General features: G+C 38.0%; 1 protein-coding gene and 1 non-coding gene across 7 annotated transcripts in view; both read left to right on the forward strand.

Annotated features, from left to right (window-relative positions):
• LOC106174264 (E3 ubiquitin-protein ligase HUWE1) overlaps window positions 1-12,929 on the forward strand; it is a 54,232-nt gene that overhangs the window by 21,421 nt on the left and 19,882 nt on the right. For all 6 annotated transcript variants that reach the window (XM_087014395.1, XM_087014398.1, XM_087014396.1 and 3 more), the window contains exons 37-51: window positions 309-427; window positions 1,010-1,097; window positions 2,038-2,153; window positions 2,606-2,657; window positions 3,163-3,310; window positions 3,778-3,862; window positions 4,049-4,289; window positions 4,706-4,892; window positions 5,424-5,582; window positions 5,943-6,100; window positions 6,344-6,577; window positions 10,816-11,371; window positions 11,824-11,981; window positions 12,289-12,385; window positions 12,599-12,742. In XM_087014395.1, coding sequence (XP_086870521.1) covers window positions 309-427; window positions 1,010-1,097; window positions 2,038-2,153; window positions 2,606-2,657; window positions 3,163-3,310; window positions 3,778-3,862; window positions 4,049-4,289; window positions 4,706-4,892; window positions 5,424-5,582; window positions 5,943-6,100; window positions 6,344-6,577; window positions 10,816-11,371; window positions 11,824-11,981; window positions 12,289-12,385; window positions 12,599-12,742 — 2,542 coding nt within the window. The remainder of the gene's footprint in view (window positions 1-308; window positions 428-1,009; window positions 1,098-2,037; window positions 2,154-2,605; window positions 2,658-3,162; window positions 3,311-3,777; window positions 3,863-4,048; window positions 4,290-4,705; window positions 4,893-5,423; window positions 5,583-5,942; window positions 6,101-6,343; window positions 6,578-10,815; window positions 11,372-11,823; window positions 11,982-12,288; window positions 12,386-12,598; window positions 12,743-12,929) is intronic.
• On the forward strand, window positions 11,570-11,665 carry LOC112041465 (small nucleolar RNA Z101). Its single transcript, XR_002886252.1, has one exon. It is a non-coding gene; the product is annotated as a small nucleolar RNA Z101 (small nucleolar RNA).

The raw sequence follows: 12,929 nt of genomic DNA on the forward strand, positions 1-12,929 counted from the left end.
CTATAGTTTAGTGCATGGATGAATTACTTCCAGCAGTTACTACTGTGGTAGCTGGAGGTTTCTGCCCATGCCAGATTAATATTACCACCCAGAACCATTGTCAAGCCTTTTGCCATAGACTTGTCACACTGATAGGGGTGGGACATAGCTCTGCAAATATTAGTATCAGTTCGAACAAAATTCTTATTTTCTCTTTAAAAAGATTGACGTTTATTTTGGTAACTTGTTAGTCATTGAACAAAGCAGCAAGTAAGATGTTCATTCAGCAGCCAGTACATTCATGCTTGTTATTGTCTCCATATTCGTAGGAAATGAAAATGCCGTGTGCAGAGGCCATGGAGAGGTCAAACATCCTGGAACTCCTGGTCCAGACCCTTGACGCAGCCCAGCAGTGCCTCAGTGCAGCCAAACTCACTACTACTCCTAAGTAAGTATTGGGAAGAGTTGGGAGAGGGGTTGAACTGGGGCCAGTTTAACCAAAGTTGAAGTTGTGTGAAATTTTGGATTTGATTTCTAGTCCAGTTTCCATGCTTAAGTCCCTGTATTCTGAATACTCCTTAATACTGTTAGATCTGGTGTGTAGAGTGCAGTGCATGGACGAATTCCTTCCAGTTGTTTTCATAATAGTACCTGTCGGGTCAGACACCATGCTAGAGTAATATTACCACCCAGAACCATTGTCAAGACCTTCACCATAGACTTGTCACACTGATAGGGGTGGAACAACTGTTGATTTTACAAGTCCCTCATCTAAGAATTTCATTGTTCTCCATTTGAATGGTGCATATTGAAGATGATGTGATCTCAATTTAAGAATGAATATTACTATGAGAAGATGTATTTTATAGTACACATTTTCAAAAAGAGGAAAAATTTGTGTAAGATGGTTATTGTTTGTCGCAGGTTACTCACTGTATTATTGCAGTTCACACAAGGATAGAGACAATATCCTAATAACACATTTTGTTAATACTGAAAAATATTTTACCCCTTTTGATATTTATCCTAGGTGGCTAGCTGCCCTGTTGTTGCTGATAGACCTGTATGAAAAGATGTCCATGGTGTCCAAGAGAAGGATGGCCGCTGAGGCTGTACTGGTAAGTGGAAGAATATCCCATCTTAGTTTAGAACCAAGAATAAGTTAGTTAAATTTAGCAGGGGAAACAAAGGCACGGGCCACTACAAGATTGAGAAATACCAACAATATTGCAGTTCAGGTCATTGTGTGATAAATTTTTATAACAAACCTTGAGTTGCTGCCCCTGGGTGAAGCAAATGATTTTCCATATATTGCAAGTGGGATTGTGTATGCACTAATCAGATCAAAATGCCACAAGTATTGTCTAGTAGGCAATGGCTAACACCCACCCTGTGATGGCTTTCAAAATTTCCCAGTCATTCTCAGCTTGGATTTAGTTCCCATAAGTGTTAAGAATGCTGCCAAACTGTTTTATTTAAATTGATGTATATAAGTTGCAGTATACTAATGATTGCATGGATGAATTCCTTACAGTTGTCATAACAGTAGCTGTCGGGTCAGACACCATGCTAGAGTAATATTATTACCACCCAGAACCATTGTCAAGACTTTAACCATAGACTTGTCACACTGATAGGGGTGGGACATAGCTCTGCAGGAAAATAATTTGAGAAATTAAAAATTGTAATATATTTACCCCCCTTCAGATCTACAATTGAATTCAAACTTTAATACCCTTTTTGGACAGAATCTCCAGAATAGTATTATCTTTGGGTTTTGCAGAAATATTGACCTGAAATAAATCTCACTTTTGTCCCTTTCCCAAAGCTGGAGAAATAATGTATAAGATAAGAGTATTATGTATATTGATGTGATATTGCACGCAGTGTAGTATTGTGATGCAATTTGATATAACACTGTGCAGCATTGACGTATTATTGTGACAAATGGGTATGAAAACCAAACAACAGTAGATCATTAGACTTCTTTAACTGCTATGATTTATCATACTATCACAGTCTCAGACTTGACATTTGTCAATATTTTCGTTGTTCCAGGGTGACAGTCACACCTGGAAGTGGTTTGATGACAGGACGGGAAGGTGGTGTAACTGCAGTGTCAACAACAACAAGACCATAGATGACTCTTACAGGGCAGGGGAAGCCAGCGTCAGGTGGGTGGCCTGCCTGCAGGGTTTTACACGTTTCTATCAGAGTGAACCAACACAGTTTGTGGGGCTCATTGAAGAGACTGATGAACTGAAGTGTTCAAAAGTACTCAAACACACACAAATGTGTTGACTAAAGGATTTTCTGAGAGTTCCACAGAATCAGAATTCCTTTTTGTTTTGTGGTGAAATAAGGATGGTCTTATTATTGGCTAAATGTAACAGTTGTAAATAATTTGTTGTTAATTATTCTTTGTTTTCTGACATTGTAAACATGGGTGAATTCCTCCTATGACAGTAGCTGTCAGGTTAGACACTGCTAGTCTAGAGTATGTATTTCAATCCAAAATCTGTGTCAAGACTTAACAATAGGAGTGTGACACTGAAAGGAGTATTTTCCCGTAACATTCAAATTGGGAGTTACAAGCACTCACCACCCGTCATGATTCCCTTTCCAGATTTACAGCTGGCAGGAGAAGATACATTGTCCATTTCAACACCATGATTCAGGTAACAAAGAAACCTTATTACATCTAATGTTTAAATTGGCAGTGTTGACAGTGATTTGTTTAAAAAAATTCTTGGGATTTGCCATTAAGGGGACCTTTTTCTTGAATTTGTTGGGATCAGGGTTGTTTTCCCCCTGATATTGGATACAAAACCTTCAAACCTGATCAAAGATTTTATTGTTATATACAAAATATCCCAGCACATCTCACTGATGAACACAATAAGACAAGCATATGACTGAATATATCATTGCTGAGTAATATGAGACCTGAGAGTTTGTGCTGAACCCTTTGTGAACTTTGTGATTTTTTTAGGATGAGTGGGGATAATAGACATTAAAAAGCGGTTTTGTATTATAATAATACTAAAAACCTAAATATGTTTCAGAGGTTTTTGAGAAAATGTAATGAATTTAGGCTTTTTGTAAATTTTTAGAAATTGTCATTAATTATATCTATGTTATATTTGACTTCAGTTTTAAGTCAACTTGCTATTCTGTTCTCAGGTCAATGAGGAGACTGGTAATCGCAGGCCTATAATGTTGTCCTTACCATCTAAAGAGGAGAAAGAAAAAGATAAGAAGGAAGAGGAAGTAGGGGCAGCATTGGGAGGAGTTGAAAAGACTGGAGTAGGGAAGGCAGAGGAAAAGAAAGGTATTAGATTGTTTTTCTTTTGATTTGCTGAAAAAATTAGGAGTATTAGAAGATATTGAAGAACATTTGTTGAGCTTTTCTGACTTTGTTTGCTGTTTGAGCTTGTTTCTATCATGCTATTGAGTATTAAAAAAATCAATTAAGCAGCTGCCCTTCTGTATCTTTAAAGGTCTGCAAAGTGAATTTTTTTCCAGTGCATTACATACTTAACGCGGGTATTTATTGGTAAGATTTCAAAGATTTTGGATGGAAAGAAAATAGAAGAAGAAAATTGTTTACCAGCATGGAACCTAAAAATCCACTTACTCTTTGATGAACAGAAAACCATAAGACAAGCATATGTCTGATATGTACAGTGCTGTATGTGTGATTCTGAGAGCTTTTGGTTTTAATGTTATGAAGTTGTGACTTCATATATGTTTGTTGCATGTAAAGTGATCACTACTGGTGTGCCTTGTTCTTTGTAGATGAAAAGATGGAAACGGAGGAAACAAAGAAGACGTCAAAGTTTGTGAAGGGGTTGACACCAGAACAGATCAATACTATTGTCAGGTAGGTATAAGTTATCGGTCATTGTAAGATGCCTGAATGTATCACTTTAACAACTGTATATAAAGTCTACAGAAAATCAAGCATTGACTTATATGATGATCCTTATAGTTTGTTTCAAGAAGATGGCACCTCAGCATAAATCTCTGCTCCAGAGACAAATCGGTAAAAAATTAATTCCAATTCCAGGGCCTCAGTAGGCATGATAGCCATCCCAGTGGAACCTGACACCCTGCATGCTGTGATGAGACTCTGTCTGCGCGTGACGCGTGAACACCAGCACTCACTCACTTTCACACAGCTGGGCGGTGCCCGTCTCCTCCTGAACCTGACGCAGGCCTCGGCATTCCAAGGGTTCACCTCACTGGCCACCCTGCTGCTGAGACATGTACTGGAAGACCCGGCCAACCTCAGGCATACCATGGAAAAGGTGGGTGAAGAGGGAAAAAAGGGGGGAGGGGGGGACCTTAGACACACATGGGGGGGGAAAAAGGGGGAGTTGGTAGTCTTACAAACCTACCTTGGAAAAAGTGGGTGAATAGGGACCAGAAGTAATATTGGCTATCTTAAGGCATGTGGAAAAAGGGGGAGAAGCTACGCTTAGAGGCATTCTGTAGAAAAAGATTGGTAAATAGGGTGAAAAGGGCAGGGTTGCTAGCCTTAAACATATTGGGGGGGGGGGGGGGGGGGGGGGGGGGGGGGGGGGGGGGGGGAATGGCTAGGTGTAATGCAAAAGAATTATAGAATTATCATATCCATTTCATACTGCAACACAGGGCTTAATTGGAGTTTTAGAAGTTCTCTCTATACCATGTTGCTAACAAGTGGTTTATGTCCCTGTTCAAGGTTGTGAGAACTGCCGCTGCAGGTACTGGCTCCAGTATGAATGGAGTGGCACAAGGCAGTATAGGAGCCAAAGAAATGCACTATGTCCTCAGAGCCCTGGGTCCAGCAGCTTGCCGACAGCCAGAACTCTTCAAGGAGGTGGCACAGAATGTTCTCAGAATTGCTCTTCCACCACCATCCAAGAGAGGTAAGGGTGAATTACTGTTCTGCATTGTTTGATAGGTTTAGAAAATAGTACAAAAAAAAAAAAAAAACTAGGCAAGTTTATTTACCTTGAGTATAATCCTACAGCTGTCTTAAGAAAAACACAGACCTGGTTTCCATCGATCTCTATAGATTTCTGTTTGTGAGAAGATGCTCTTAGCAGTACCAAAACCCATCTCCATGATGAATTTATACTAAAGACAAGCATATGTCTGATCATAGTGCTGACAGAAGTATGATTCTGAGAGCAGCTGATATCAAACCACTGGGCTTTGGATATTATCAAATTAGCCACTGTAGGAATGTTATAGCTAAGACGGAGATCTGTCATTTTGTGTTGCTTAAATTATATATAATGCCCTGTAATATCAGGGAATCAAAATAATGGAATTCTTAGAAAAATTGGCAAGAACTTTATTTCATACCAAAGCATATCAAGTGTTGAATGTGATGCACATGGGGAACATTCAAAACTTTTGGCATCAACTTAAAATATATTTTCCCCTGTTTTCAGATGAGGATGACTCTAGAATCACAGGCCCCAATGCTGCTCAGATCCTGAAGACAGTGCCAGTGAAGCAAAGTAAACCTGTAGATGTGGCACTGGCCATGAAGCAGGTCACCAAGGATCTGCTGGATGCCCTGGCTGTCAAATACACCTGGTTACAAGAAGGTAATTTTTGAACACCGGGACACAGATGAGCTTGTGAGCATGTGTGCGAGTATGCAATCTGCACTAACACCAAAGGGTCATCAAATTTGTTGATTTTAAACAGACAACAATTTAATGTGAATATATCTTCCTAAAGGACAGTCCACAGTTGAGAATAAAAATCTTTTCTACTTGGGCATAATTGCAACGAAGAGTTTGGAATGCTTCCCACAGTGGCTTTAAGTATGGTGACATAAGGCCGTCTCTGCAGGTGATTTACCAAAATTGATGCATTTCTTTTAAATTGTTGATATCTTATCATAACTCACTTGAAGGCAGACGTTTCACTGATTCTCAATAATTGTTGTATCATTCCCACAGAGAATGAGAAGGAAGAAGGAGGACGTTCCCCCCAGACCATAGCTGAGGCTATCCAGGAGGTGGTGACAGAGGTGACACGGGAGCTGTCAGGACGCGGAGGAATGCTGAGACAGGACAGCTCTGTGGACCTACAGCAGCAAGATGATGACACTACTCAGGTTAGGGTCACATCAGTTATATTTAGTTTTTATTTCAGTATATCACTGCTCTTTCTATGAAATGACATATCCAAAATTGTCTTGGGGTGGATTGAAAATGAAAGTGTTCTTGCAGAAAAGAAATTTGCACATCCATATGTATCCTTTTTCTGTGGAATGTAGGGTTTGGATTGCTTTGCTTTGAAATTTTCAAAAATAATGGATCAAAGAGTTGGAATACTAACATATTTCCCTTTATTCCAGGCCCAAACAGATCAAAATGCAACAGAGGCTGGCCAGTCCACCAGCGGCCAGGACAAAGAGGCTGAGAAAGACCGAGAGAAGAAGGCTGCAGAAGAAGAGAAAAAGAAGCGCCCCCTATTGTTGAAGTCTGCCATCTTGCGCCTGTTGGCAGAGCTGGTTCGCTCATACTCTGGCTGTGCTCAACTTATTACTTCCCATACATATCAGTCAGGACAGACTGAGTTAGTCAGCGAGGTAGGTTGTGAAGCAGTTCAAAGTCAGCCAGCAGGTTCTGGTGCTAAGTGGCTTAGTGCTACCTTGAATAAAATAAACATAATTTGAATGTTTTAAAGATGCTTAGCTTATGTGCTGTGTGTAGGTTTGAAATGAAATTGATGGAAGGACATTAGATCTAGTTTGAAAGGATACAAAATGAATTGAATACTTCGGTTTTTAAAGTGACAAGCTAAATAATAGAGTCAGTTAAGATTTCAGGGTTTGGACATAGTTCTACCTTAGTTCTTATATTAAGGCCACACTTTTTATGTACAGACACAGATGTGTCTGTACATATTGCCATCACCTGCGTCTGTCGTCGCCGTCGTCGCCGATGGTGATGCCGATGCCGATGCCGATGCCGTGCACTTTCCTTGTAAACACGATAAGTGGAACACAGTTTTATTTTTTGCTTTTATATTTACAGAGCTGATGAATATTCATAAAACGCAGGTCAAGTTCGAAAATCAGCATGATCGGGCCAAATTAAAGTAGAAGTTATACTGTTTTTTCACTTTTCAGCATATATGCAACGCTGTAAACACATTTTAAGGAAAACCGTTAGGCCAATTGTCATTAAACTCACAGGAGTGGTCAATCTTACTAAAACGCAGGTTGAGTTCGAAAATCAGCATAATCAGGCCATTATTTTAGAAGTTATGCTGTTTTTTCACATTTCCTCAGATTCAGTTCTTAGGCATGTTAACAGTCTTATTATTTAACTAATAAGATACATAAAAGTGTTTGTTTGACAGTTCCTGCATCTTTACAACATTGTTAGTTGATTATGTAAAAATGATGGTAAACTTGTTATCGTGTATTGTGTAATAAAGTGTCAAAAATGGAAATAAACTCATATCATTGCAGTTTGTCATATTCAATAATTCATTATGTTCAGAATCTCAGAATGGAAGAAATTGGACATTTTACACTATTCTATTGATATTTTTCCCATCTCATCAATTTTCTTAGTTGATCATATAAAAATGGCAGTAAACTGTTAATTTTGTTTTGTGTAAAAAAATTGTTAAAAATGGGAAAAAACCCATTTCAGAACAGTGCTGTCTTGTTTCACATTTCTACAGATTCAGTTCTTAGGCATGTTAACAGTCTCATTATTGAACTAATAAGATACGTAAAAGTGTTTGTTTGACATTTCCTTCATCTTTACAACATTGTTAGTTGATTATGTAAAAGTGATGGTAAACTTGTTATCGTGTATTGTGTAATAAAGTGTCAAAAATGGAAATAAACTCATATCATTGCAGTTTGTCAGATTCAATCATTCACTATGTTCAGAATCTCAGAATGGAAGAAATTGGACATTTAACACTGTTCTATTGATATTTTTCACATCTCATCAATTTTCTTAGTTGATCATATAAAAAATGGCAGTATCCTATTAATTTTATGTTAAAAAGTGTTAAAAATGGAAATAAACCCATTTCAGAACAGTGGAGTCTTGTTTACATTTTGGCATTTTTAAGGTGTGACTTTGAAGTTCCATCGACCTATAAACCTTTGTTAGTCACGTTTTCTGTTTGTCCATGATACTAATATTTTATTATTAAAAATTGATGGTCATTATGCTGTTAAACATTATGTAATATTGCATCAAAATTTGAAAAAAACCTATTTTGGGCACTGCTCCCATGATGACCATTTAAGAAAAACCATGTCACTTACTGTTCTCAAACAGTACAGTTAATATGTACAGATGTGTCTGTACATATTGCCATCACCTGCGTCTGTCGTCGCCGTCGTTGCCATCACTGTCGCTGTCGCTGGCGCCGTGCACTTTCATTGTAAACACGATAAGTGGAAGAAAGTTTTACTTTTTGGCTGTATATTTACAGAGCTGACGAATATTCATAAAATGCAGGTCAAGTTCAAAAAACAGCATGATCGGGCCATTATTGTAGAAGTTATGCTGTTTTTTTTACTTTTCAGCATATATGCAACACTGTAAACACATTTCAAGGAAAACTGATAGGCTTTTTGTCATGAAACTCACAGGAGTAATCTAACTTACTATAACGCAGGTCAAGTTCGAAAATCGGCAGGATCGGGCCACTATTTTAGTAGTTATGCTTTTTTTTTTTCACTTTTCAGCATATATGCAACACTGTTAACACAATATAAGAAAAACAGATAGGCCAATTGTCATTAAACTTACAGGAGTGGTCATTCCTGCTAAAACGCAGGTTGAGTTCAAAAATCAGCATAATCGGGCCATTATTTTAAAGAAATGCAGTTTTTTCACATTTCCTCAGATTCAATTCTTAGGCATGTTAACAGTCTCATTATTGAACTAATAAGATACGTAAAAGTGTTTGTTTGGCATTTCCTGCATCTTTACCACATTATTAGTTGATTATGTAAAAATGATGGTAAACTTGTTATCGTGTATTGTGTAATAAAGTGTCAAAAATGGAAATAAACCCATATCATTGCAGTTTGTCAGATTCAATCATTCACTATGTTCAGAATCTCAGAATGGAAGAAATTGGACATTTAACACTGTTCTATTGATATTTTTTCCATCTCATCAATTTTCTTAGTTGATCATATAAAAACGGCAGAAAACTGTTAATTTTGTTTTATGTTAAAAATTGTTAAAAATGAAAAAAAAAAAACATTTCAGAACAGTGCTGTCTCATTTACATTTTGGCATTTTCAAGATGTGACTTTGAAGTTCCATGGGCCTGAAGACCTTTGCTAGGCACATTTTCTGAATATCCATAATACTAATATTTTATTATTAAAATTGGTGGTCATTATGCTGTTAAACATTATGTAATATTGCATCAAAATTTGAAAAAAAAAACTATTTTGGGCACTGCTCCCATGATGACCATTTAAGAAAAACCATGTCATTTACTGTTCTCAAACTTACAGGAAAGAAACATGGGACTAAAATACAGCTTCAGTAGGAAATACAGTCTGTTTGGTAATTCTTACTGCCAGTTAAACAGTTTTTTGTGAAATTTTAATTTTTCACATATTGGCATTTTCAAGGTGTGACTTTGAAGTTCCACGGGCTTGAAGACCCATGCTAGTCACATTTTCTGAAAATCCATGATACGTATATTTTATTATTAAAAATTGACGGTCATTATGCTGTTAACCATTTTGTAATATGGCATCAGAATAGAAGAAAACACAATTTTGGGTGCTGCTGCCATGATGACCATTATGGGAAAACCATGTTACTTATGATTGCCAAACTTTCAAAAAAGAAATACAGGACTAAAATTCAGCCTTAGTTGGAAAAGCAGTCGAATTGACTTCTTTTTCTTGAAATTATACATTTTCAAAGTGTAAACTTGTCACCTATTTTAATTACATTGGTATTACCTATTGAGGATAATTAAAATTTGATGTTGAATTTGCAGTTTAACATAATGTATTTTTGCATCAGAATTGACAGTAGCCTATTTTGTGCATAGTTATTTCCTGTTTTTTGTCTGTACATTTGACAGCTTTGCTGCCTTGTTTATTTTTATGGATGACATCCTCTGGGGACCCCAAAGTCGGTGCGAGCGGGCGAAAAAAAAAAAAAAAAAACGGTCCAAAAAAAAAAAACTGCTTAAGAAAAGTTATGTTTTCAAAACACAGCTAGAAACACTAATTTACCACAGAAACACGTATCAAACTAACAATATGTCTTTATCCATGCTCTCAAAATATTAAAGCATTGTGAATAGGGCCTACTTCGTAGAAAGGTAAAAAGTCATGTATATATATGCTGCATATGCTGCATGGGATTTTTTTTTTTTTTTTGGAGAACGGACGAAAATCGGTGTGCGCGCAGGATGTCATCCATAAAAATAAAAAAGTGTGGCCTAAGTGGTAAATGAAGGAGATGAAGAAATTGATTATAACCTCAAATGATGCACAGAACACAGTGTTAATGTTATATGTTGCCAGCATTAATACCAATGAATGTGCTATAATAAATGGCTGGTTGTCCTTCTTCTGCAAGCCTAGTCTTGCTGAGAGATTAATCACTGGCAAACAAAACTAATTTCTTTGAATAGATTTTTTTTTCTAAATTAACAAATTGTGAGAATTCACCATTAGGTAATTGTGAGATGAGATTTATACAAAAATCATGGTTACAGTAAACATCTGTGTGGAAGATTTTATTAACAGATATTAATTTAAACAAATGAGACATTTATAAAATATTTGAATGCTCTTCTCTAATTTTCCAGGACTGCAATGTCCTCGCGTTCCTGCTAGACAATCTCCTGCCCAATACTCAGACCACAGGTGACCGGGACTGCCCGGCCCTGGCCAGGGTCCTGTTGGCCAGCCTGGCCGCCTGCAACCACAGTCCAGAGGCACAAAACACTCTAGTCAGCGAGGTGAAGGCTGCCCTGCAGAGGGCGCTGGCCTTACCCGAGAGCTCGGTCAAACACTCCAGAGTCCAGGCCCTAACCGGGATGATCAGCACCATGATTGAGTCCTGTCCCACTCCGGGACACATCCCAAACCAGGTGTTCAAGGGACAGCAGTCCCACATGAACCAGATGGTGAAGGTGCTGTTGAAGAAGGGGCTGGTGATGGACTTGGCCAGGGTCCCCCACAGCCTGGACCTGTCCAGCCCTCACATGGCCACCACAGTTAACACGGCCCTGAAACCTCTGGAGACCCTGTCCAGGATTGTGAACTCCCCTACTGTACAGACACAGAGGCAGGCCAAGCAGAAGGGGACAGGGGTGGCTGCTCTACAGAGTGCTGAGCAGGTGGCTAATAATATACAGGAAGGTGGGTAGAGTGGGGGCTCTGTATTGGAATGATGTGTGCATGTTTAGTAGTGTTTGTGGGTGTGAGTGAGAAAGGAGGAGCTAATCAAATTGTTACAGGATTTTTTTCAACATACAAAGTACTCTCAGAAAGAGTGGTTTTTGGTTTTCAACAAAGTTTAAATTATTGGTGGTCAAAATAAATTATCAGTATCTTTGTGTTGCATATGTGATGAGAATCCATGTAATATGGCTACCTAGTGTAAGATGCACGATGATGGTACTTTTTGTTCACCTTGGAGAACTGATATGCAACCAGTGATAACAAAAGATAATCGTGTAAAATCATTAAACCTTTTGTTTTGCTTCACTAGTAAATGAATCAAGTTGATTACAGCCAGTCTTATTTTTTGCAAGTTGGTGGTTTTTCTCTGTGTCAATATATTGAAATGGTGTATATTCACTCCTGTTAAGGTGAAGAGCTCAGTCAAAACACCTCAACAGTGGAGCCCTCAGATGAAACACTAGAGGGAGCTGCTGAAGAAGACACCCAAGAGGAACCAGATACACAAGAGGAACTAGAAATCTCAGATATGCCACCTATGGACGAGTCTGAAATCCAAGAAGCTCAGGTACATGGCTTTTTGTCATGTTGACTTAGTGATCATGATGTCAGTTGTTTATTTGCAGAGTAAAAGTATAGATGTGAGAAATGGCTCAAACAACAATCTATGCTCAATTATTGTACAACATTGACAGTATGTGCAGAGTGCAGAAATTATTTTTAAACTACCTTGCGTCAAAAGATGATGAAAGATTGCTAAGAAGAATGATGGAATTGGTTCGGCCTGCATGTTTCTCATAGCACATGCCAGAGCAAGTAGCAAGTTGTCCATCACATGGAGTAGTTTTGTTAACTGTTGAACTGTGTTGTTTCAGGATGAGGAATTTCAGGACATGTTTGACCAACTGATTCAACGTGATCGTGGTGGCCATGGAGAAAATGAGGTGCTAGCAGAGATGATTATAGAACCAGGTGAGAGTGGTTTGTTCTCAGAAAACTTATATTTTAGCTCCAGTTTTTAGCTCCAGTTGAAAAAAAATATGCTGTTAAAAAGTCAAGATGGTTTGTGTGCCTTCAATCCGTATTATTAAAGAAAATGCCCAAATGACTGAGGAATAACAATTAACCATGCATATTTCTCCTGTACTGTGATAAATACAGTGTTTATTTTTTCTATGATTACAGATGAGCCCAGTCAACTGCTGACACAGACAGACGATGGGGACGAAGTTCTCGTAGACGTGGAAGTTGACACAGATGATGTGGATCCTCATGATTCTCAGATGATAACGCAGGAAATATCAGATGATGAAGTGGACAATACTCATGGTAAGGAGGAGTTAATATCATCTGTGCCTAGTATTTATAGGGATCCTACCCTGAAGCTTTGTTTAATTTCCCTAATCTGGACAGTTTCTGTAGATTGGCTGTTTTTATCCAATTTTATTATCATATTTTGCTGAGTAAAAATGAAAGGAAGCCATATAACTATTTTCTCCAGCTAAGTAAGGAAAAT

This window comes from Lingula anatina, chromosome 6 (assembly GCF_051362555.1).
Source record: "Lingula anatina isolate TDL-2025a chromosome 6, LinAna3.0, whole genome shotgun sequence".
Taxonomy (NCBI): Eukaryota; Metazoa; Brachiopoda; class Lingulata; order Lingulida; family Lingulidae; genus Lingula; species Lingula anatina.